The 25,395-nt window shown below is 42.5% G+C and overlaps 1 protein-coding gene across 4 annotated transcripts in view; it reads left to right on the plus strand.

Moving 5' to 3' along the window:
• IGSF21 (immunoglobin superfamily member 21) overlaps positions 1-25,395 on the plus strand; it is a 716,438-nt gene that overhangs the window by 600,022 nt on the left and 91,021 nt on the right. For all 4 annotated transcript variants that reach the window (XM_029579027.1, XM_029579029.1, XM_029579028.1 and 1 more), the window contains one exon: positions 9,768-10,239. In XM_029579027.1, coding sequence (XP_029434887.1) covers positions 9,768-10,239 — 472 coding nt within the window. The remainder of the gene's footprint in view (positions 1-9,767; positions 10,240-25,395) is intronic.

The raw sequence follows: 25,395 nt of genomic DNA on the forward strand, positions 1-25,395 counted from the left end.
CAAACTAATGATAAATATAACATTTAAATAATGCCAATGTCTAGAAGCAATATTGGTCCTAGATTAAAATAGATTCTTTGCAGCTTTTGATGCCTTTTATTGGAACAAGATTATAGTTTTCAAAAGATATTGTTGACGTATATGAGCTTGAGGTCACACTTGAAGACGGAAATTCTGTGGTCTCAAAAGCTCATATACAAGGTCTTTGGATAATTCTTAAGTTGATGCAATAGAAAGTACCATAGCCTGCAAGGAATTCAAGGCATTTAAATGAAATATATTCACTCATTTACCTAAAACAGTGAATAATATAGCTTTAAATCATTCATATAATTCTGCAGAACAAGACCAGATTTGATTGAAAGCTTTAAGACTGTTCTAATGTTTAGTAATGCTCAACACTTATGAGAATTTGTTAGACTTTCACCCAATCTTCTGTACATGGTGGATGAGAAAAGAGAAATTACTTCCTCTCACTCTGTTAGTTAATGACTTGAAATCTTCTTCATTTGACAAATGGCAGATTTTTAAATTATTCATCCTCATATCAATAAAATTAAATGCTAGAGAATTCTATATATGGTATTCTGGTAGTATAGTCAAAACTACAGGCTTGTGATATTTCAGCAGTGCCGTCTCCTGAAATATTGTGGAAAAGATAAAAGCAATAATATAACATTTATTACACAGTGGATTCACCTGTAATATCTTTGGGTCCATGTGTCTGTCATAGCCCCCTATCTGGACAGACTCTCCCTCCATGATAACAATTCAGAATTTGGCCTCTGTCCTGAGCCTGCTCCCTCTGGTGACCACTGTAAGAGTATTTTGTTACATACCAGATGGATGAATTAAGAACACTAAAGCTTACTAAAGGCCTCTCTATTATTTATTTATTTATTTATTTATTTTTAGTTTTTATAAACCGACGTTCCTGTATAAAATACATATTTATCTATTTATTTTATTTATTTATTTATTTATTTAACTATTATATAGTAACGATTTTCAACTTCTGCTGATTCTGACTCACATTTCAACTCCATATTCCTGCATTAATCCTCGATCATATTCCAGCCTCATCCCTCTACTAAATCCCAGAGACTAATATCTCCGGCTATCCGATGAGTTTATCCAGTTAACTTTAGGACACAGCCTTATGGGCAGACCAGTCTTAGCCAGATAAGTTATACGGCTAACTCTGAATATCCGAGTTTCCCAGATAAGTTATTCGCCTAAGTCAGCTCCCCCCTGGAATGTCCTCGCCCCGCCTGCCACTTACCTGCCTAATTAGCCAAACAATTAGTTATCCAGCTAAGTGATGGCTGCTCAGCAGGGTCATATAGTCAGTCGCCACCACATAGCCAGATAAGTTCTAACTGGGTCTAAAAAAGGTTTGGATAAGTCCCTGGAGAAGTTGAAGTCCATGAATGGCTATTAATCAAGCTGACTTAGGGAATAGCCACTGCTATTACTGGCATTAGAAGCATGGGATCTATTTCATGTTTGGGTACTTGCCAAGTACTTGTAACCAGGATTGGCCACTGTTGGAAAGAGGATGCAGGGTTTGATGAACCCCTCAGTCTGACCCAGTATGGCAAATGATGTTCTTATGCTCTTATTTACTGAGCTGAGATAAAGCATCATCGCACACTAAATACCAAAATCAGTGCTTAATGCGAAGAGAAACAGGCTATTGGCAGAAGTCTTGCTAGAGAGCTCTGGTGGTGATAGACACTTTTTGCTAGAGTTTTCTGTTGGCAGCCCCAGTGTTTTGTTTTGTTTTTCCATATAGTCTGTTACTCTACATTCCTATGAAGTTCAGTTATAGAAAACTTGTAGAGATGATGGGAACCAGAAGTACCAGTTTTGCAAGAAAATGACAGATTATATAGTTTTTTAAAAGAAGCGGGGGGATACACAGGTTGAACAAGCCAGAACGCGCCTGATTATACGGCGCCAACTGCAGCATATGTAAATGAGAAGGCCTACACTCCGAACGAACATATTCTGCTTGAATTGCGTGTGATAAGAGAGGAATTTAATAAAGATTTACAGACTATCAAAAACTCAGTGGCTGAAGCTAATGGCAATTTTGATCACCTGGGCCTCATAATAGATGAACTGGAAAGACGTGTTGTATAAAAAAAAAAAATGCATATATGGAGATTAAAAGGCTGTTGGTTTTGGCTGAACTGTCCAGCAAGATTAAAAATAAATGTGAAGCGTGAGTGATACTCATTCTACTCTCCAGAAGATGCAAATGCATTTTTAAAAGATTAAAGGAGAGCAGTGATCCAGAGAAGTTTGCTTCCTCAGGACTGACATCGTGTGCAGAGTCTGTCATCAGTTCGATCCTACACCACTGTTGGCAAAAATGGTGGGAATGGGCATAGGAGAGGCGCTAATTTTCTTGTACATGCCACAGAATCAGAGGTTGCCAGTGGATAGCGGGGCCCATTACTTCTAGGTGGCCATGCGGTCACCTATGGGTCTGATCACATGGAGCCACGAGTTGTGAAACTGCCAGGAATACAAAAATGAGGACAAATTCTGGATGGTTCCAAACAAAGAAAAGGCTTTAAAGTGAATTATAAAAGCCCAACATGCGCCAAAAACGGGAGACACGCAAATAGGTTGGGCTCACTCGTGCCGAGCAGATTTTATAAGCCGCCCATGGACACAGGTATCTCCTGCTGCGCACATAAGTGAAACTGTTCTTAAAAAAAAAAAAAAAAAAAAGGGGGCAAGGGCGTCTTGGGGGAAGGCCAAGAGATGTGCGCATAAATAGTTACACTCACAGGTGCGCGTTTACCACTGCTATGGATGGCGTGTAAGTAATAATTAAAAAAAAAAATCTAGGCTAGTCAGCGGGGTTTTAAGGGTTGGGGCTCACATGGAGGAAAGGTGGCTATTAAATTAGAGGGGGTTTGGAAGTTCTATCCCTTAACTGGGAATGAACTGGGAAATGGTGAATGCCATCAGCATGCATCCCTTATAAAATCCCCCCACATACGCAGTAGAAGCGGCATTTGCGTGCATATGTGTCCATTCATTTTAAAATTGTACACACGACCAGGCTTTTTTTTTATAACATGCGCGCATATAGGCGCTAAGTTATCAAATGGACGCAATCTAGAAAATGCATGCACAAGCGCTTGCACGCCTGTTTAAAAGTTACCGTCTTTATTTACAGACAAAAACAAAAGTACAGCATAAAGGTTGGATCAAATAACAGAGTTCATGTTTTGACATAGTTTATAAACCTGGTATAAACTTGATAGAAATACTAATTTGTTTTCATGACTTTGCGAGAGAGTTGAAATTGAGATAGATGACACAGATAAGGATTATCTAATACTCCCAGCAGAGAAAATACATTGTGCCACAGGAGCCCACCCATAAGTGCAATAGTAAAGGTTATTAAACATGGTTTAGAAGAAATCCAGCACTAATCAGCAAATAATATTAAACAATTACAAAGAGGGGATCAGGATATTAGTCATGTGATAGAGGCGATGTTATCTGGTAATCCTAAACCAGAGCAAGTCTAGTCTATTGAGGCTAAGAAATTATGGAAGCAAAAGAACAGGTTAATCTTACAAAACAGTCTCTGTAAAAGCATAGACGATCTTAGAGATGGGAAGTTTGTATTATTCCCGAGATTTTGGTTGGAGAGAGCTTAGAACGACAACATAATAAATCTGATCATTATGGTGTAGAGCAGTGATGGCGAACTCCAGTCCTCGAGTGCCACAAATAGGCCAGGGTTTCAGGATATCCACAATGAATAAGCATGAGATAAATTTGCAAACAACGGAGGCAGTACATGCAAATCTTTCTCATGCATATTCATTGTGGATATCCTGAAAACCTGGCCTGATTGTGGCACTCGAGCATTGGATTTTGCTATCACTGGTGTAGAGACTATTTATTGAGGCATGAGCTTTCGAGGACAAAGTCCACTTCGTCAGATGCAATAGAGAGGTTGTTGCTCTAGATTACACCTTATTAGAAAAAGATGAAAAGGGGGTTTGAAAAATGTCTTGATCATGACAGATATGTTTACAAGATATACAGCTAGAGTTCCAAACAAGAATCAGACATCAACAACTACAGCTAAAATGTTGATCCAGAACTGGGTTACCAAATATGGCTGCCTTAAGAAAATATACACAGATCAAGGAAGAAGTTTTGAACCATCAATAATCGAGTAATTGTGTAAAATGTATGAAATAAAGAAATCAAGAGCCTCTCCATACCATCTGCAGAGAAATGGAAGATGTGGATCATTTAATAGAACAATGCTGAACCTGCTGAAAATATTGTAAGAATTAAAAAAAAAAAAAAAAAAGTCAAAATATCTTTCAGAGATCCTCCAAAATTATAATAAACTTCTTCATAGTTCAACAGGATATACACCTGCATATTTGCTTTTAGGGTAGAAAATCCTACTTCCTCTAAACAATTTTTATCCAACTTAAGATGATGATCAGCCAAACATATTAGAAAACTGGATTATTGAACAACAGAGAAAAGAGAAGCCAGGGACGTTGTCAGTAAGGAATTGGGGAGGGCTATGATGAGAGAGAAAGCCTTTTTTGATAAAAAGGTCTGAGGTCTATTAATTGAGATTGGTGATTGAATGCTCACTTGGCAATAATATTTCAACGGCAGACACAAGATTCAAGATGTGTGGACCCATACACCATATAAAGTGACCAAACTTATGGAACAGAAAATATCACTTTTAGATTAGAAAATAGAGCAGGAGATGTAAAGGGCTTAAATAGAGACCAGATCCATTTGATTCCTTGGGAAGTAGAAGAAAATCCTGAGCAATCAGAGATGTCCAGTAGTGAAAAATGAGGTAGAGGATAAGACGGAAAACTCTGAACCAGAAATAATTTGGTTGGTAATACTAGATAATATATCCTCTCAAATTGTTGAAAATGTGGGGGATGAGTCTCCAGGTAATATAATAGAAATGGAGACTTTAGATGAGTACCAAAATCCTGAGAGTCTAACACGAGTTTCTAACAGAGAAGACAAAGGGAAGATGACACCGTATTTGAGAGAATGTTATTATGTTAAGTAAGAATATTAGAGCGAGAAGGTGTTTATGTAAACTATCCAGAAAGAAAATGTTCTGGAGAATACTCTTCTTTTTATATGAATCCTAAATCAGAGGAATGTTTCAGTATTAATGATGTGATTGAAAAAAATATAATTGTTTGCGTATAGGTGGTAAGGTTGAAAGAGGTTCTGATTGAGTAATGTAGAAAGATTCTTGGAGAAGCTAGAGAAATTAAAAGAAATGTTGTGGTTGACTTTTTTTTTTGTTGGAACAAATGTAACAAGTGATTAAAATGTAGATTTTGCTATAGTTTGCGGCTGCATGCTGTTCCTTTTAAAAGAATAGAATGTTGCTGTATCCTCTCTAAATTAAAAAAAAAAAAAAAAAAAGAAATGGCTTGTGCTGTTACTAGGCAACGAGAGAGCTGACAAAGAGTGAGACTGTTACAATGAGGCAGTTAAAGTTCTGGGCTAAGGCAGAGAGCAGAGAAAGGATAACAGGTTTTTGTTGTAAAAAAAAAAAAAGTGTTGTTGCTCTGCTTCACCTTTGTTTGCCAAAAGGCATTTGTGAAAAAAAACACCCCAAACTTTTTATATGTGTGTGTGTGTATGTGTATTTTTATATATATATATATATATATATATATATATATATATATATATATATATATATATATATATATACACCGTAAGTGAACAAAATGAATGATCATTGTTCTTTAATTTTAAAAAAAAAACAAACCTAAAAAAACTGGTTCCTGAAAGTAAGGCTAGTATTAAATAATTTATATTGGGCAGATTTACAGGAAATAAATTTTCTGCCCTTTTCAGATTTTGAGTGAAAATGACTAAGACAAAACAAAGTTATAGTTTAAAGAACTTGTATAACAATCCTATATCTAAAAAAAAAAAATTAAACTGACTATGGAATATTGACAGAGATTTGGCCGCTTCACTGTTTGTGACAGAGATTGGGACCAAGTGTTTTTTAAGTCTGACTAAATCAAGCTCAGGTCAGGGAATTTGGGCTGGACCAGCCATTTTTTTGAAAGAGCCCTAAAGACTGTCTGTGAAACAAATCCCATTTCTGTAAGTTACTAGAACTTTCAGTGGCGAGAGGAATTCTGCAAAGCAAGTCTGTCAGCGGCAGAAGCAGCAGCCGTGAGAGAACTGTAACTGTAGAGAGGGAGAAATGGAGCGAAGAGAAATAATGGTGTCTAAAAAAAAAAAAAAAGTTTTAAAAAGTGGGATTAGTAAAGAAAATACCAAAAAAAAAAACCCCAATTTTGACCTAAGTCTCTAAAGCCAAATCATCACTGAAATGAAACCTGCTTCCCACCCACTAGACCCTAGCCCCACTAGCATACTGAAAACTGTAAATAGCATAATAACCCCGATATTCAAAACAATAAACCACTCGCTAGCAGAAGGATTGGTCCCCGATACAGCAAAACAAGCTGTGATTAAACTGTCTTAAAAAAAAAAAAAAAAATCTGGAAGAAGGGATGACTGGGACAGTTACCAACCAGTCTCTCCAGCCTACCTTTCATCTCAAAAGTTCTAGAAGAGCCGTTTTACCACAACTAGAGAACCACCTGGAAGATAATATACTTACTATAGCCAAACATATCGCACTCCTGGACTCCTAGCTACTTCTTATTTTTTTATTGTTAAAGTTTTTAAAGCTTTTTAAGAGTGGGTATGTTTAAATCTAAGGTTTTTAAATATCTTCCAGTTGACAGCTGTATAAGCTTGACTGCCTTCCCAGTTTTATCTGCAGTCATTACTTTTATTTTTTTACCTGCACAACCCGTTTCACACCCTGCCACTCTGCTAGGAATACCTGCCCTACAAGCTTGACTTCTGCAGGATTCTGCTCCTTTCCCTGTGCTGGAAAGCGTAGTTGTTAGCTTTGCAGACCATGGAACTAATGTAATAAGACCATGACAAGATTTGGTGCTAATATGTTAGTGCTGATTACTTCCCTTGTAATAAGGCACTGAGATGAAGAGTGCATAATAGCTAAAATGCGTATTGACATTGGAAGTAAAGTAAAATGGTCCGCTAAAAACATAGTTAACTTTCACCTCTAGCCATTTAAGTTAAAAACTGAAGCAAAATTAAGTTTTAACGGTGTTTCTTCATCTTATGTTACTTGCCTTGAGGTTCCTGGAATAGAAAGGCGGGAAATCAAAAAAGAGCAATTAATGCATAAAAATAAATAAAAATTGGAGGCTTTCTGGTCTAGTCCAAGTTAAGAGCCTCCAGGTCAGAGACCTTCAGTCTTGGGGCCAGTAAGCCTCACAAATACCTGCTCTAGCCCCGTCACTCAGTAAGCTCCCCACCCCCACTTACTAAACCACCCCACTTGTCCCCCCTATTATCTACCCCTCACCCACCAACCACACTACTCATACTCCCATTCATGTACCCCCCACTCACTAACCCTCCCACCAATAATCACCACAACCAACCTCACTGAAGCCCCCCCCCCCCCCCGTAGTTACCTATCCTGTAGCACTGCTCCTTTTTCTACTCCCCAGTGGCCATTTTAAAAATGGTGCCGGTTCAGCTGAAGATACCGACTTCAGCAAAACTTGTGTGATTTTAAAAATGGCCATGCTACCGGTAAGTAAAGGTTAGGGAGGGGCTGTAAGGTGTCTAGACTGGGGTGGGCTTCAAACTTGAGGTGGGTATGAAGTAGGTGAATGGGAGTGGGTGGTGGGATTAGAGTAGTAGGGTTTACATTGATTGGGAGGGGGGTGTTAGGGGTTGGGATCAGAATGTGAGGTAAGGCTGGAGTAGGGGTTTTGTTAGTGGGTGAGGAGGCCATGGTAGGGGGGTGGGTTAGAAGGCATTTATCTATAATTTATTTATTTATAAAATTTTATATACCGTCATTTAGAGGGGTTCCATCACAACGGTTTACAAATATCCATGATATTAAACATAAGATCAGTAAAACAAAATAAAAGCTTTAAAAGACAGGTATTAACTACGTTATACATCAAATCAATGGTGAAACGTTAAAACAGGCTAATAATTATATCTGTAAATTACTGCATCAAAAAACAAAATTCTAATAAAAAAAATAAAAATAAAATAAGTAATAAACAATTGACTTGGCGATGCATGAATGTTCTGAACAACGGTTTCCTGGGTGTGGAGGGCCCCTAGTTTGGGATCCCAGAATTTCCAGGTGCAGGGGTTCTGGACTCAGGCTTCCCAGGTGCAGATGTTCTGGACTCAGGCTTCCCAGGTGCAGATGTTCTGGACTCAGGTCTCCCAGGTGCAGATGTTCTGAACTCAGGTCTCCCAGGTGCAGATGTTCTGGACTCAGGTCTCCCAGGTGCAGATGTTCTGGACTCAGGCTTCCCAGGCGCAGATGTTCTGGACTCGGGTCTCCCAGGTGCAGATGTTCTGGACTCGGGTCTCCCAGGCGCAGATGTTCTGGACTCAGGTCTCCCAGGCGCAGATGTTCTGGACTCAGGTCTCCCAGGCGCAGATGTTCTGGACTCAGGCTTCCCAGGCGCAGATGTTCTGGACTCAGGTCTCCCAGGCGCAGATGTTCTGGACTCAGGTCTCCCAGGCGCAGATGTTCTGGACTCAGGTCTCCCAGGCGCAGATGTTCTGGACTCAGGCTTCCCAGGCGCAGATGTTCTGGACTCAGGCTTCCCAGGCGCAGATGTTCTGGACTCGGGTCTCCCAGGCGCAGATGTTCTGGACTCGGGTCTCCCAGGCGCAGATGTTCTGGACTCGGGTCTCCCAGGCGCAGATGTTCTGGACTCGGGTCTCCCAGGTGCAGCAGTCCTGGCTTCATGCTTCCAGGGTGCAGGAGCCCTTGTCTCATGTCTCCTGGGCGTGGGGACCCAATGTCGGGCTTCCCAGGGGTGAAGGGGCTTGGATTATTGCATCTAGGATGCAGGGGCTCCAAACTTGGATATTCAGGGCATGGGTGTCCCTGACTCAGAGCCCTAGTGCCCTGGGGGTCCTGGGTCTGGGGTCTCCAAGTTGGGGATTCTGTGTGCATGGGTCCCTAACTTGGGGAACCCAAGTCTGTGGTTGGATGATTTTTTTTTTTAACTTCCATTTACTGCTGCTAGAACTAAATGGAAGTTAAAAGTTTACTTCACTTCAAGTGGTGAAGTAAAAAATCAAAGCTAAAAGTGAAGCAAAAAATGTGTTGTATTTTAACACACTTTGCTGCATTGAAATGATTCCATATGCAGATCATTACCAGGCATTTACATGGAGCATGCGCTGAAAGTCTCTCGCTTGTTGTACTTCTTGTGTAGCGCACATTTTTGTACACTCAAATTACTTACCATGCAAACATAGGTTGGTACAAAAAAATGTATGCTGAACCCAAGTAAAATAGTGTACTAAGCCTAGAACATTTTATTATATCAATTCCTATGTTAGAAATCTCGCCTCCGTTCCCAGGTATATCTAAGAATGTATCAAAGCCTTGTTTATTCATGTTGGTTGACCTCAAGAGCTTGACCATGCTGTGCTACCATTTTAGGCAAGTCGACTTTCCCTTCCTCCTCTACTGATTCATATAAATGAGTACATAGATTTCCATAACTGGTCCATCACCGGACCCACTCCACTCTATTTAATCTACTATTCTTCCACCTGCTCTGTTTTCAGATAAACGATGATAGATGTCTCTGTATTTATCTTTCCAGGTGTACTTTAAAAGAGATGGAGAGTTAATTGAAGTGATTCCAATGGTGGAACCACCAGCAGCTGCAGCAGGGCTGAAAGATACTCAGGCTTATCGGAATCTGCGGACCCGGGACATGGACGATACTAAGATGCAAAAGTCCCTCTCCCTCCTAGGCACGGAGGGGAGAGGGCACAGCTCTTCAACAGAGGATCCTATGTGGAGTCTCGCTGCTGGCAAAGGACTAGCATCAAGCCCAACCACGGAGGAGATCCCAGAGACTGTGGTCAGTCGGGAGTTCCCGAGGTGGGTCCACAGCACGGACCCCATCTATTTCTTCCACCAGGCAACTCTTCCAATGAGTGATGGCACAGTAGAGGTGAGGGCTATGCTGACCTGGACCCTTAATCCACAAGTGGACAATGATGCATTGATCAGCTGTGAAGTGAAACACCCTGCCCTTTCCATGCCGATGCAGTCTGAAGTAACGCTAGGTAAAAACTTTTTTTATTGGTGCCTCTAATTTTCGTAAAGAACGTACTTATCTGCCCCCTCTGTCCACGGTCCATTTTTATGTAATTCTTACTGGGTATCACATAGTTCCTGATTGCAAGGGCCAGACACATCATTCCGAGCGTTGTGGCTGGATTTTATTTATTAGTGGGTAAAGCAGGAAAATATACTCGGGTTAATGTTATTCAGTAAGCCAGCAAGCAATTAAGTTACTGGATAATGTTACCCAGATAGTTTTAGTGAAATGTTCAGTGGGACAAGTCGCCTGCCTGGATAGAGTTCTCCCTGTCACTTTGCCACTCTCCGACTTACTGAATGTCGCTTAATAAATAAATTAATAAAAACAAAATAGTGCCCAGCAGCGGCTGAGTGGTCCCTCCCCCAGTCCCAAAATGATTGAAAATTGTAACAGGGCTGGCAGATGTCTGCCCCTCCCCAGTATCTAAGATGACCTTTAACTTGAAGTGGCGCTGTCTGTGACTTCCAACTACCCCCAGGTGCCTGAGTCCCTGACGCTGAAAAAGCCCAGAGAGGCTCGTACCTCCTCTCGCCGGTGGTGGATAGGAAATGTGTGGCGGGGGAGCGGGACGGCAGAATCAAGCGCTCCAGCCAAGCTAAAAGTATGAATTCTTCTTCAGGAGCAGGCGGGAGGACCCTGGTGACGCCACAAGTTAAAGGCCATCTCGGGGAGACGGGAGCGCCAGCACCGCTAAAATCTTTTATTCATATTGGGGAGGCTGGCGGAAGGGATCTGCTGGCCCCGTTAAAATATTTTATTCATCTTGGCGGGGCGGGAGGAGGGCATGAGGAAAGGGATTGGCCACTGCTTACTCACTACTTATAATTTGTTAAATGTTATCCAGATAATGTTATGCCTGCAAATATTTTGTCCCGAGTTAGCTGGATAATTTTTCCTGGCTAGCAGTGAATGTCAATACTAGACAGGTAGATTTAAGCCATGTCCCCATAATGCACCCACCTACCCTCTTTTTTTTTTTCTTTTTTTTTTTTTTTTTTTTATCAGGTAATGACGTACCTGATTAAAAACTTTTCAGGGGCTGGGAGAAATGTAAATCTCAAGGTTTTTTCCAGTTAAGTCTAAAACTTAGCCAGGGAAACTCTTTTGCATATCTACCCCACTCTTGACTGAGAAGCCTAATAGTAGAGGCCATGCACTGTTTTGGTCACCCTTCTTTAAATTGTCTGTACCTGATTACTTTCCTTTTTTTTTTTTTTGGATGCTCCAAACGGGGCCACACCAGCTTTCTAAAGTAAAGTTCCTTTCCTCTTTCTGCTTGTGATCCTTTATGCCTTCAAGCATATCGTTAGCCTTCCCAACTGCTTGGTCACACTGCCAGCCTACATGGGAGGTCAGCAGAGATGATGACCTCCAGGTCTCTTTCCTGAGTGGTGACTTCTAAATGTTCTCCTCCCAGACGGTATTTGGTTCTGGGATTTCTTTATCCCAATTGCATAGTTTTGCTTTTTTTTTTTTTTCAGTTGAAGTACTTTTCCTAACCCCCCTTACCAGTCTTCCAATTTTTTGAAGACATTTCTCATTTCATCATTCCACTCTGGCATGCCTAATATGTTCTCCCAATCCAACATTGCATACATTACAAAAGCCTCACCATAATACACAAAACCTTACACAACCCAGATATGCACTGGTTAAATAACTCCCTCACCTTCTACAGCACCAATACCCTCACCTTCTACAGCAGACGGCTTTTTCTTCACTGTGTTCTCATGGTCAGAAAGAGTCAAAGGCATTGATTTCTCTCTGTTCACGAGGGGTAGGGTAGTGGAGACAGAAGCAGTGAACAGCAGAATGTTTGTCAGTCTGTACAGTGCATTGCCCTGCTTATCTGCATGTAGGTTGCAGTGAAGAGAAGCACAGCCTTGCTAGTATTTTCGGTTTATTTTTTTTTTACTTTTGTGTGTAAGTCAGTCAGCAATGCACGCACACACACTGTACATAAGTGTGTGTGTATGTATGACAGACATTTTTGCACACACTGTGAGGGATAACTCTAGAAAAAGAGTGTTTGTGCCACTAGCAAGCTGCTAACTGTGCTTGCTAAGCAACTGAAGTGAACTCAGTCTATCAACCTGTGCCAGTGAGTGTGAAAGAGCCTGTGAATGTGTGTCTGAGGGGGAGAGAACCAATGAGTGTGAGAGATCTGTATGAGGGGGTGAGAGCCAGTGAATGAGAGAGTTTGTGTGCGTGTGTGAGAGAGAGAGCCAGTGAATATGTGTGTGAGAGAAAGGGAGTGTGCATGAGACTAAAAATGTTTGTGTATATGTGTGAGGGAGAGAACGAAGGAACATGTTTGTTAGGGAGTGTGGGTATATGAGAGAGAGAGAATAAAGTATGCACCTTTCCTCTCGCCAACTAATCTATGACAATCTCAGGGTGATGACATTAAAAATACCCAAGCATGGAGAGTGGGGGATATTGGTATCACTGTTTGTTTAATTATTACACTTCATTTGACGTGTCTGATGTTTTGGAATATTTTATTGGTGTTTGGTAACATTTTAAATATTAATGTTAAGTTTTGGATGTTATTTGTCAGCTGTTTTGAAATATTTATTCTGTTTATTACTATGGTTTTTCTATTATGATTTATATTTCTTGGATTTATGTATTTTGTGAGGAATGGTGGTGATTTGTTTTTCCATTCTTGTACCATATACAGAATCTAGCTTGCTGCAGTTTCAACTGTGCATTTCTATTTACACTTTATGGTTGCTTTTCTCCATTTTTGGTGTGGGTCTGTTTGTATTCTGCATCTATGACCGAGGTAAGGTGAGGTATTCTGCTACCGTGAAGTTTCTGTGTAGGGATCTATAGCAGCTTGGTTTGTTTTATTTTCCTAACAGGAGGTATATAGGTGTTTTAGGACCTTGTGTAATATTTGCTGTGATGCCTTTTCTTACATAGGGTTTTTACTGTTTGTGTGCAGGCAATTATTGCTGTCTTGGTATAGGAGGTTTAACTATATTGTAATTGTAATTCAGTTTACTCATGGCTTTCTGACAGCCAGGCCCACACCCAACATGTGTTAAATAGGCCCTAATACCATAGGGGTTCAAAGTGTCTCTCTTGTAGGGTTTTCTGTCTGGCACCATAGTACATGTAAATATAATATATATGTTGTAAGTCATAGTTTTACTTCAGAAGACTATACTTTTCCATGTACAATCTGTTAAAACTGCATAACTTTTAATTGTGTGTGGAGAGAGGTCACACATGGCTGTAACCTTTGTCTAGGGAACCTGTTATCCTTGCACCAGCCCTAGGATGGTAGTGATGGGTAAATAGGTGTTATAGCATATAAAAAAAATAATAATAATAATGGGGGGAAGTTGCAGTTGGATTAAATGTGGCTATTTCTATGCTCATCTACCCATAGCAGAGGAATCTCAACTGGGTTAGGCTGGATAGACCAGTTTGGGCCATCACCTGTATCTTACTATGAGACTGATCACTGTCTCAAAGGATTAGCAACAGAAATGGGGCAAAATAGGTTTAATGAGTTTTTAGAAAGTTTGTGTGACCTAATAAATAAGTATATGTGATTCTTCTTCAAACCAAGTGCATGTTTTCCTAATGGTGGAGTTGGCAGTTATTAAGCAATTGTAATTTTCCTGACTGTTTGAATGGAATCTTGTTTGTATTTTTTTTTTATTTGAGATCATTTGGTTGTACCTCGCTACGTGCAGTTTTCTAGTAATAAGGCAAATACAAGTTTAAAATAGTCATGTGGAAAGACAGGCAAAAATTTTACTCCGCGTGTCCAAGGGTTCAGAATTTTCACAGTTGAAAGTTAGCAACCCTAGTGCGACTTATCCTCCAATGAGAAGGTGGGAAAGTAGATGGTACTGATAGTTTTGAGAGCACCTCTGGGAAGAGCAGACGATAGTTAGAGAGAGTGCCCAGTCAATGTCTTCCCAATGGCAAGGGACGTCGAGAAACCCTCATCGTTCAAGGCTAGTGCTAGAGATAATGAAAAACTTGGGTCGTTTTGAACCTCACCTGCCTTTGCTGGATTTCCCGGAATTTCCATGCAAGTTACGTAGGTAATAATGCTGGAAGCGTACTTTAACACTTAAATAATAGACGTCCAGGGTTACATAGGTAATAGCCTCAGTTACGCTGGAAGCGGCCAGGATAGCTGAGGGCAGTGATCCCAGCAGAGAAGAGGGGCCACTTTTCGAGGTAACGGGTGGGTGGGAGAGTTTCAGCTAGGGTTGGGGGAGAGGAGATGACTATGGAGGGGAGGCAGAGGAGGAACATTTTAAAGTTGTGTTTTATTTTAGTGGGGGGGGGGGGGGGGAGAGGCCTGGGTTTGTGGCAATCGTCTTATGAAAGTTTAAATTTTCCAAGTTTTAAAGATTTTCGGAAGCTTGATGGGACAGCCAAGGGGGGGGGGAGGGGAGTAGATAAATGTGGTGGTGGTGGGAGAGTGAGCATTGGATCAAGAGGCCTGCGACTTGTTGGGGGTTTTTTTTTCCCTAAGATGTGCTACTTACCCATGTATCTCTGAAGATATCCGGGCAATTAGCGAGTTAAGTGGCCACAGAAGACTGGATAACTTTAGGCCTAACTGGCCATATTCAATTAATGTCCAGTCAGGGTTAAAGTTATCTGGCTATATATAGCTAGATAATTTTAACAAGTATATTCAGCGGGATGTTTATCCTGCTGAGTTTAATGGGCAAGTTATCCGGCCTACCTGCAGCTGGATATAACTTGTCCTCTAAAAGTTCTACTTGTTCTCTAAACCAGTGTTTCCCAACCAGTATGCCACTGGTGTGCCTTCAGGCCTGATCAGGTGTGCCATGGAAAAGTCACCACTGCCTGATGCCCAGATCCAGACCCACACCTCAGCTCTGCTCTCAGCACATCACAAAACAAGAGACGCCAGCTGAGGCTCTTAAACACGTGGGAACTCCTTCCTGAGAAACATGTGTGTAATTATTCATGCTTCCTCTTCCCAGCTACAGCAAAAGCCCCAGGATGTAGTATAATGCTTCCCTAACTTTTATTATGGTCATATGAGTCCTCATCATGTCCCCATCGCCTGCTCCATAGAGGCTGGTGTGCTACACAACATTTCTGTTAATATAGGTGTGCCTCGGACTAGAAAAGGTTAGTAAACGCTGCTCTAAACAGCCTCAGTATGTCCCAAAACAAATAAAAAGTGAAAACAAAAACCAACAATAACCTGAAATTTGGTTAAAAAAAAAAAAATTGTACCCCCACAAAATGAATGTACATTTTTTGGCCTTCACACCCCTACAGGACCTGTGGATGCTTTGCACCCATGGGCCTGCAAGTCAATTTTAATATGCATTTTTTTTTATTTATTTGATGTCTTTATTAGATCAGCACTGAAAGCATACAAGAAGAAACCAAAATCCATGGCAAGAAGTCAGATCTAAGAATAAATGATAGTTTCATCTGTTCAAGTAACATACACGCTCACGCGCACACACAAGAACAGAATTTACATTGTAAACCATAGGCTTGACAATTCTATTTACTTACTTACAATGGTTTATATTCCACACCATTACCAAATTTTGTTCAGTGCGGATTACAACGATATCATTACAAAATGATATATTTAAAACAGGCTAAAAACATTAAAACAGAATAAACATAAAATCTCAAGTGAAAGCAAGCCTAAACAAACATGCCTTTAATGCTTTCCCCTAAAGCAGCAGTAATCTTGAGATTTGTGCAATTCAGACGTTAGGGCATTCCAGAGAGATGGAGCAGCCAGGGAAAAAGCACGACATCTGGTTCTCTTGTAGACTAACTGCTTCAGCTGAAGGCATCATCAACAATAGCTGATTAGAGATGTGCTTCGTTTTTTTCTACCGGGTCGTTTTTCGGTTCGAATACTTCGTGGTATAATTCGGGTCTTCTCGTTTCGTTTTCGGTTCGTTTGCCCGAAAACGAAACGAGAAACCCGAAACCGGACCGAAAAACGAATCGGTAACGAAGCGAAAAAAAAAAACCACCCCAAGCATTTAAAAACAATTTTAAGCATTTTCGTACATATATAACAACCCCCCCCCCATCCCGATCCCTCCCCAAGACTTACAAAGATCCCTGGTGGTCCAGCGGAGTCCCGGCTTCCATTTTCCATGCCCTCCATGCCCTAGTTCGTGCCAGCGCAAGCCGCGCGCCAAAATGGTGCCGAATAGCCCGAACGACCATGTCACAGGGGCTTTCGGCGCTATTGGTCAGCCCCTGTCACATGGCCATCGGCGCCATCTTGTGCTCCTATCATGTGACAGGAGCTGACCAATGGCGCCGAAAGCCTCTGTGACATAGTATGGGCAAAGGCTATCGGCGCCATTTTGGTTACTGGCAGCCGAAAACGAAATCGCTTTCGGACCCTTGCTGGACCCCCAGGGATTATTGGCAAGCCTTGGGGGGGTCAGGAGCCCCCTCCTGACCCCCCCAATCCCTGGGGGTCCAGCAAGGGTCCGAAAGCGATTTCGTTTTCGGCTGCCAGTAACCAAAATGGCGCCGATAGCCTTTGCCCATACTATGTCACAGAGGCTTTCGGCGCCATTGGTCAGCTCCTGTCACATGATAGGAGCACAAGATGGCGCCGATGGCCATGTGACAGGGGCTGACCAATAGCGCCGAAAGCCCCTGTGACATGGTCGTTCGGGCTATTCGGCACCATTTTGGCGCGCGGCTTGCGCTGGCACGAACTAGGGCACGGAGGGCATGGTAAATGGAAGCCGGGACTCCGCTGGACCACCAGGGATCTTCGTAAGTCTTGGGGAGGGATCGGGGGGTGGTGTATTATAATTAATTTAAATTTGGGGTGGTTTTTAATAAAAAAAAAATAATTTTTGCCCCTCTCCCCAGGCAAACCCGAAAACGAATTTTCCCCCGAATCGCGGGGAAAATTTCGTTTCCGGTTTCGGGGGCTCCGAAATAACGGCGTTTGTCGTGTTTCGGATACTCCGAAACAGAAACGAATTAGGAAATTTCGTTAAATTTCCTAAATAGGGCGAAAAACGAACCACATCTCTATAGCTGATTCGCCCGAACGTAAAGGACAATAGGGTTTCAATACATTTCTAATATAAATTAAACCATCTCCTTGCAAAGCATGCTAAGTTTTATAGTAAGAAATTTAAACTTAATTCATAATTCTATAGGCCGCCAATGCAGCTCTTTCAGAACAGGAGAAATCTGGGTAGACAAACAGCACTCTGCAACCACCCTGGCTGCTGCATTCAAGAGCAATTGTAGAGCATTCAGATCTTAAAGGGAAACTCCTCGGTGGCCAGTGCCATGGGGATGGTTTTTTTTGTAACTTGCCTGCTTTACAAGTTCCAAGTATGCAGATCAAACAATGTGCAAGCATTTCCAATTGAAATCTCTTTCGCTGGCTTCTTTCCAGCTCTTCCTCTTTTTTTCCCTGCAGAGGGGGGGGAGGGCAATTTCAAAGGGGAATTTTCTGCAGGTGAAACACTCCTTTATAAACAGAAATCTCTTTAAAAACTCTACCTTAAAGTGAATAGCTTAATCTGTCCTAGTTAGGCAGTACTAGTGTCAACCATCTCTCCTCTCAGACTCTTGGGTGTCATCTTTTCATGAAGTAAGCAGCTGAAACCCTTATCTGACATCTTTTTATCTAAATAAAGTCTCTTATTTACTGGGTTTGGTTTCATCCTGCCTACACCATCTTATAAATTCACTGATATGACAATTACAGTGAAAAAGATTTGTATTTTTCTTAAACTCCCTAACTTCATTCAGCTAAGGCCTGGTAAATTTACCTTTAACTGATCAGGAAGAGGAATGAGAGGCATAGAGAAACCCTGTGGCTTGTGGTAAGCAATACAGAAAACAAAATGTATTTGCATGAATCCATTACACCCTTAATGGCAGTTTTGTTTTGTTTTTTCTTGTAAGACAAAAGCTAAAACCCACTATTCCTGTTACCGGGATTAATTTCTCCTCTCTGGCTCCCACCAAGTAGCACCTTTCCCTATAGGTCTAAAGGAATCTGTGACTGAGCTAAGTCCGCTGCAGCTGCAGACACTCTCAGGTGCCAGAGACAGGAAGGGGTAAAGGGGTTAGTTCAATAATTATCCATCTCTCTGTCTGCAGCGTGAGCACATGTGGCCCTTGCTGCCAACCTTGATGGAATTACCTACATTCCTAATGGAATCTATATGCAAATTCCATCATTTTATCTCATTTGTTTACACACCATTAAGGTTAATGTGTTTCTTGTGTAAGGGGATTGTGGCATTAAAGGAGTACTTATAGCTCAGAGGGGTGACCTGCTATTTTGTTTTTAGCATGATTTTTTTTTTTTTTTTCCCAAGTGAAAAGTGAGTAAGGAAAAAGTTCAGCTTGGTTTCAGACAGTTTGGTCTCTTCTTTCTTTCTATATCAAGTAAAATCAGAGGACGCTTAAAGCAAACACTTTCTCCAGGCGCAAACCACTCCATCCAGTTGGAAGCCCTGTTACTTTTCTGTCTCCACATGTACTGTACAGCAGTGGTTCTCACACTTTCATGAATACTGAAACCTTTCATGTACTCAAAATTTATAGCCAATACTGTGCTTACAATCAAGGTAGAGAAAAATATTTTAAAATGCGGATTTTCCCTTGGTCTTTCCTTTTTTTTTCTTTTTTCTTCCTCCTTTCAGGTGCTTCAAAGTTCTCATCTTACCTGTCTTCTAACTTTGCTTCCTGATTATCCTTTTCATTTCTCTTTCCTTTTATGCCTGTATTTCCTTCATCTGTCTTACCCGTCTCTCAGATCTCATTTCTTGTCATCTTTCTTCAACTATCTGCCTCTGCTTTACCTCTCGCCCCTTACATCTCCATTTCCCACCCTTCCAATTCCCTGTCTCATCTCCCTATTGGCCCCGCTAAAGCCTCCATCTCTTCTTTGCTGCCTCTCAGCCCCTCCCTCTCTCCCGTGGCGACTGGCAGCAGAGCAAGCACAAGCATGGGAGTAATGTGACAAAAGAAGAAGCTACAGGGCTTTAAAGCAGAAGCATCAGCGGGTGCCACAGGAGACGGTGAAAGCGCTGCGCTTCCTGTCTCCAGGGCTGCTTCCTTTTGCACCTACCATGGCGAGAGACAGGAGGGGCTCAGTTGATCTTTATCCCTCCCTACCATTGACAGATCAGAACGGCAGAGCAGGTGCCAAGTGCGGAAGGAAAAGGTGATTCCCCTGGCCCGACCCTGGGAACAGCAACAGAGAGAGCCTGAATGGCAGGGAAGTCCGTAGAGAGCACTGGCATGAGGACCCAAGTGGGTCTTAGCCCTGTGAGAAGGCCCTGTGCTGTTTTGCAGTGAATGAGGGCTATTTGTCCATTCCGTGCGCACTGGTTTGCGGTGAGCGGGTGCTTTTCCTGGTTAGCACCCGCTGTTACCCTATTAGTGTGCACGTTCGTCCAGTTAAGTGCGCTGTTGTCCAGTTAGCACGCTCTGATTCACAGATGCATGTGCAGATGACGGGAGAAAGACACAAACTGTAGGCTTTATATTCTATATATAGAAACGTTACTAGAACAGGATGATATTCAGAAAGTCTTTATAGAAGATATTTACTTGACCATCCAATGAGCTATTTATCTGCTCATCTCTTCCCTGTATGTTAAACAATGTCAGATCCTCTTGTGGCAGTGTCTGCCTCAGAGATGACCTTTTCTCCCTCTTCAGTTAACACAGAAATCTTTTACTGGAGTTGGGACTTCTGACTCCTATCCATTCTGTCACAATGGGTGGGGATCAGGAGAGACACTCAGCCTTTCCGACCTACCTACCTGAGCCATCAAATAAGGATTTTAAATTATACACACCGGCCTCTCGGTGCTATCCATTGTAAATTTGATTCAGCTGTAATTCTAAATTACCTTCAAACAATATACTGTAACTTAAGAACATAAGAAATTGCCATGCTGGGTCAGACCAAGGGTCCATCAAGCCCAGCATCCTGTTTCCAACAGAGGCCAAAACCAGGCCACAAGAACCTGGAAATTACCCACTGGCAATTACCCTTTGTTGCAATCCACCTGGAAGACACGCACGAACACACACACACCCCCACACACACACGCACGCAAATCTGAAACTCCCTCCTAAGATTTACATGTTCACATCACATACCCCTGCTATTCCATGACAATATGCACATAATACACAGGGTGACTCATCAGAATGCACACATTACATGACTGTCATACAGAGCCAAATGATAATTATTTGTTCCCCCTGTCTGAAATATTTTTTAGGTCCCTTGCTCAATTGTCTTGTATAACTGTTCCTCAAAGTGCTTCCTTTCTCCCCTACATGGGTCATGACTGCTGCTGCTTCTGTTTGACAGGCTGACTCTGAGGCTAGTCTCTCAGCAATTGATGCATGCCCTTGGTGCTCACTTTTCTGGCTTTGTATAGATATTGAGGAGGTTGCAGTACATCTGAATAAGTCTCCCAGCAGCCTCTGTGGTTGACTTCAGAGGTCACCACACCCCACTTCAAGCCTAGGCTGCTGCCATCCAGTGCATCTTCGGCTGCCAGCCAGGTGTTTGGGAGTGTGCAATACCTTTTACCACTTTCTTCGTGGTCAGTGTTGGAAGTCAACAACTCACCTTAAGCTTGGATTAATGCAACCTTGCAATCCTCAAGTATCTGGGAAATTTGTAGTATTTATACGCTTCTTCTAGCTTCCTTGGTAGAGTACAAAAGGCACTTGAACCCACTTAGTCTTCCATTAGCTGGTGAGGACATGTGTGCCTTAGCCTTATCTCAGGTCAGTAGATTTTTCTCTATTTCCTATGGCTTCACTACATCTACTCTTTCTGATGCTAATCTTTTCCCACCTTATTCCCTGCTGCAAGTCACTAGTAACATCTAATCTACTGTCTACATTCTTTATCTCACCAGCCATTCTGTGTTCTACCTTGTCCACTGCTCTTGAGTTTCAAATTTTTCTTCCTCTCATCTAGCCATCCCTGAGAGAATCTTATTATCACTGTCATCACACTCAGGGGAGGCAAGGTGAGATTGCCGCTTCAGGTGGCAAAATCTAGGGAGCAGCAAAAGGTGTTCCCCAAAATTCTCCTGTGGTGGCTGCCTCTCCTTGCCACAGACATAGTGCCTAAGTGTTCATGACTAGAAGAGAAGCCTGGGGGGGGCCCATCCCACCGAAGCTGAAGAGAGGCCCAGTGGGGCCTGAAAAGAATAGCCGCTATATAGCCTATCCTGCCGCAGCTGGGAGAATACGCTCAGCGGGCTCTGAAAAGAAGAGTGGCTGTGGCAGAGCCCATCCTGTTGCAACTGGAATAGTAGGTCCAGTGGTGCCTGAAATAAAGAATGGCTGTGGTGGACTCCATCCCGCTGTGGCTTGAAAAATAGGCCCAGTAGGGTCTGAAAAGAATGGTCACAGCAGAGATCATTCTGCCGTGACCGGAAGAGTAGACCCAATGTGGTCTGAAAAGAAGCGTGGCTGTGGTGGAGCCCAACCCATCATGGCCAGAAGATTAGGCCTGGTGGGGCCTGAAAAGAAGAATGGCCACAGTGAAGCCTATCCCACCGCCATTGGAAGAATGAGATAGCCAAGTATATTCAGTGGTTTGGCGTCACTGATGAATATCTCAGCCAAGTTGGATTATGACTGAATACTGGGCCCTGAGTGTGTTATTTTGCAGAGTTTTCAGTAATTGTTCTGCTTTGCACTACTATAGTGCACATAAATATAATGAGGCCAATATTCAGAAAAGTAGCTAATGGATATTTCAAAAAGGTGTTTATGCTAAAATGAGGAAAATAGGAAAAAACTGAAAGGATCAACTGCAAAGGTTAAGAGTTTAGCTCAGGCATGAATATTATTTAAAAATACCATCTTGGAAGCCCAGACAAGATGTATTCCATGTGTTGGAAAAGGTGGAAGGAAGGCTAAACTACCAGCATGGTTAAAAGATGAGATGAGAGAGGCTATAATTTATTAAAGAACATCTTTCAAGCAATGGAAAAGGGATTCAATTGAAGAAAACAAGAAACAGCATAAGCACTGGCAAGTCAGATGCAAATCATTGATAAGGAAGGCAAATAGAGAATTTGAAAAGAAACTTGCCATGGAAGCAAAAACTCATAAAACCTTTTTCATGTACATTTCAAGGTAAAAAGCCAGTGAGGGAGTCATTTGGACCATTAGATGATCAAGTGGTAAAAGGGGCACTTAGGAATGACAAAGCCATAGCAGAGAGACTAAATTAATTCTTTGCTTTGATATTCTCTGAGGTTAAAAGGCAGGAAATAGAGAGAGGAATTAAATGGTCAGTTTTTACTAGAGATGTGAATCTGAATCGGTTCGGATTCCGGTTCCAATTCACATGTGGGTCTTTTTCATCGGGCAGATCGCGGTTTTGTTTATCGGCTGCGCCCGAGCCGATAAACAAAAAACCCACCCCGACCCTTTAAAACTAATCCCTTTGCTTCCCCCACCCTCCTGACCCCCCCCCCAAAACATTTTACAGGTACCTGGTGGTCCAGTGGGGGTCCCGGGAGCGATCTCCCGCTCTCGGGCCGTCGGTTGCCACTAATAAAAATGGTGCTGATGGCCTTTGCCCTTACCATTTGACAGGGTATCCGTGCCATTGGCCGGCCCCTGTCACATGGAGGGAGCACTGGATGGCAGGCGCCATCTTTAAAAATGGCGCGGGCCATCCAGTGCTTCTACCATGTGACAGAGGCCGGCCAATGGCACGGATACCCTGTCACATGGTAAGGGCAAAGGGACATCGGCGCCATTTTGATTAGTGGCAGCCGACGGCCCGAGAGCGGGAGATCGCTCCCGGGACCTCCACTGGACCATCAGGTACCTGTAAAATGTTTTTGGGGGGGTCGGGAAGGTGGGGAAAGCAAAGGGATTAGTTTTAAAGGGTCGGGGTGTGTTTAGGGGTTATTTATGTGTGCAGTTTTTCCCGCCCTCCCCCAAAACAATAAGAGAAACCCCACGATCAATATCGTGGGGTTTTCCTATCATTTCGGGGAGCCCCCGATTTCTGAAGACTTTGAAAATATCAACGATATTTTCAATCGTCCGAAGCCCGATTCACATCTCTAGTTTTTACAGTGGAAAAAGATAGTGGCGTGACTGAGGGATCTGTTCTTGGCTGGTGCTTTTTAATATATTTATAAATGATCTGGAAAGGGGTGCAGTGAGTGAGGTGATCAAATTTGCGGATAACACAAAATTATGCAGAATAGTTAAATCTCAAGTGGATTGTGATACATTACAGGAGGATCTTGCAAGACTGGAAGTTTGGGCATCCAAATGGCAGATGAAATTTAACATGGACAAGTGCAAAGTGATGCATATAGGGAAAAATAACCCTTGCTGTAGTTACACAATGTTACATTCTATCTTGGGCGTTACCACCCAGGAAAGAGATCTAGGCATCATAGTGGGTAACACATTGAAATCGTCGGCTCATGTGCTGTGGTGATCAAAAAAGCAAACAGAATGTTAGGAATTAAGAAGGGAATAGAAAATAAAACAGAGGATGTCATAATGCCTCTGTATTGTTCCATGGTGACAACTCACTTTGAATACTGTGTGCAGTTCTGGTCACCACATCTCAAAAAAGATATAGTTGCACTAAAGAAGATACAGAGAAGAGCGACTAAAATGATAAAGGGGATGGAATGGCTCCTCTGTGAGGAAAGGCTAAAGAGGTTAGGGCTATTCAGCTTGGAGAAGAGACAGCTGAGGAGGGATATGATAGAGGTCTACAATAGGAAATGTGAATCAGTTATGTACTCTTTCGGATAATAGAAGGACTAGGGGGCACTCTTTGAAGTTAGCAAGTAGCACATTTAAAACTAATTGGAGAAAATTATTTTTCACTCAGCGCTTAGTTAAGCTCTGGAATTCATTGCCAGAGGATGTGGTTAGTGCAGTTTGTGTAACTGGGGTTAAAAAAAGGTTTGGATGAGTTCTGGGAGAAGTAGTCCATTAACGGCTATTAAACAAATTTACTTAGGGAATAGCCACTGCTATTGATTGCATCAATAGCATGGGATCTACTTAGTGTTTGGATATTTGGCAGGTACTTGTATCCTGGAGTGGCCACTGTTGGAAACAGGATGCTGGGCTTGATGGACCCTTGGTTTGATCCGGTATGGCAGTCTTTTATGTTCTTATGTTCTTTCACATACATACACACACACAACCCAGGCTATCTTTTATTCACACTCACCCCCGTGCAGGCTGAAACAGGACACCAGCACAGCACTGCTTCTGTTCCTCTTCTTACTTGGCACTCCACCTCACCCAAAACATCTGCCACTGTTCCTGCTTTCTTTTCCTTCTGGCCGGCACCCACTCAGCTGAAGCATTTCCTGTGGACCCCCTCCCTGAAGGCAATTTTGCCTCTGCAGCATTCAGCCATCGGCTATGGGGTGGAGCGGCGCTGGTGCGCAGAATAGAAATGGTAAAAAGAAAATTGCAGCCGTGGTTTTGGGGGGGTGCTTAGGGAAATCCCCCTCCCCCGAAAAAAAAGATACTGCCTTCATCAGTCGGCAGCGGAGACGGGAATGGGGGGAGAGGATGCAGTGCACGTGGGCCCCTCCTGCGGCTTCTGCATCTTCAGGCTGATGCAATACAGTGTACGCAGGCGAGCACACTGGTTAAACCATGGTTGGACGTGCGTTTTGGACACTCATCCACAGCCCATTATGCAATAAAGGGGATTAGTGTGTCCAAAACGCACGTCCAACCCCCTCGCGAATCGCATGTACATTCAAGTTGATGAGGAGATTAGCTATTACCTCCCGACACGCACGTTTTTACCCTCAGAAATTAACGTCTGCCCCAGAGAAGGCTTTGTTTTGAGGAGCCCCTAAAGTTGATAGAAAAGCAGAAAATAATACTGCTGTGCACAGGTTAGGAAAAGGGACGCTTGTAAAATTGAGCTTCCTTATTCCCCTAACCCGCTGACGGCCACCTCTCCTGGGCACCCACTACCGAGGAGACGCTAGGGGCACACAGTTTCCCCTAGCACCTCCTTTTTACCTTGGCAACCCATTTGCATATTGCATTGGACACCCTGGAGAGATCAATCGGCGCA

Source organism: Rhinatrema bivittatum, chromosome 15 (genome assembly GCF_901001135.1).
Source record: "Rhinatrema bivittatum chromosome 15, aRhiBiv1.1, whole genome shotgun sequence".
Taxonomy (NCBI): domain Eukaryota; kingdom Metazoa; phylum Chordata; class Amphibia; order Gymnophiona; family Rhinatrematidae; genus Rhinatrema; species Rhinatrema bivittatum.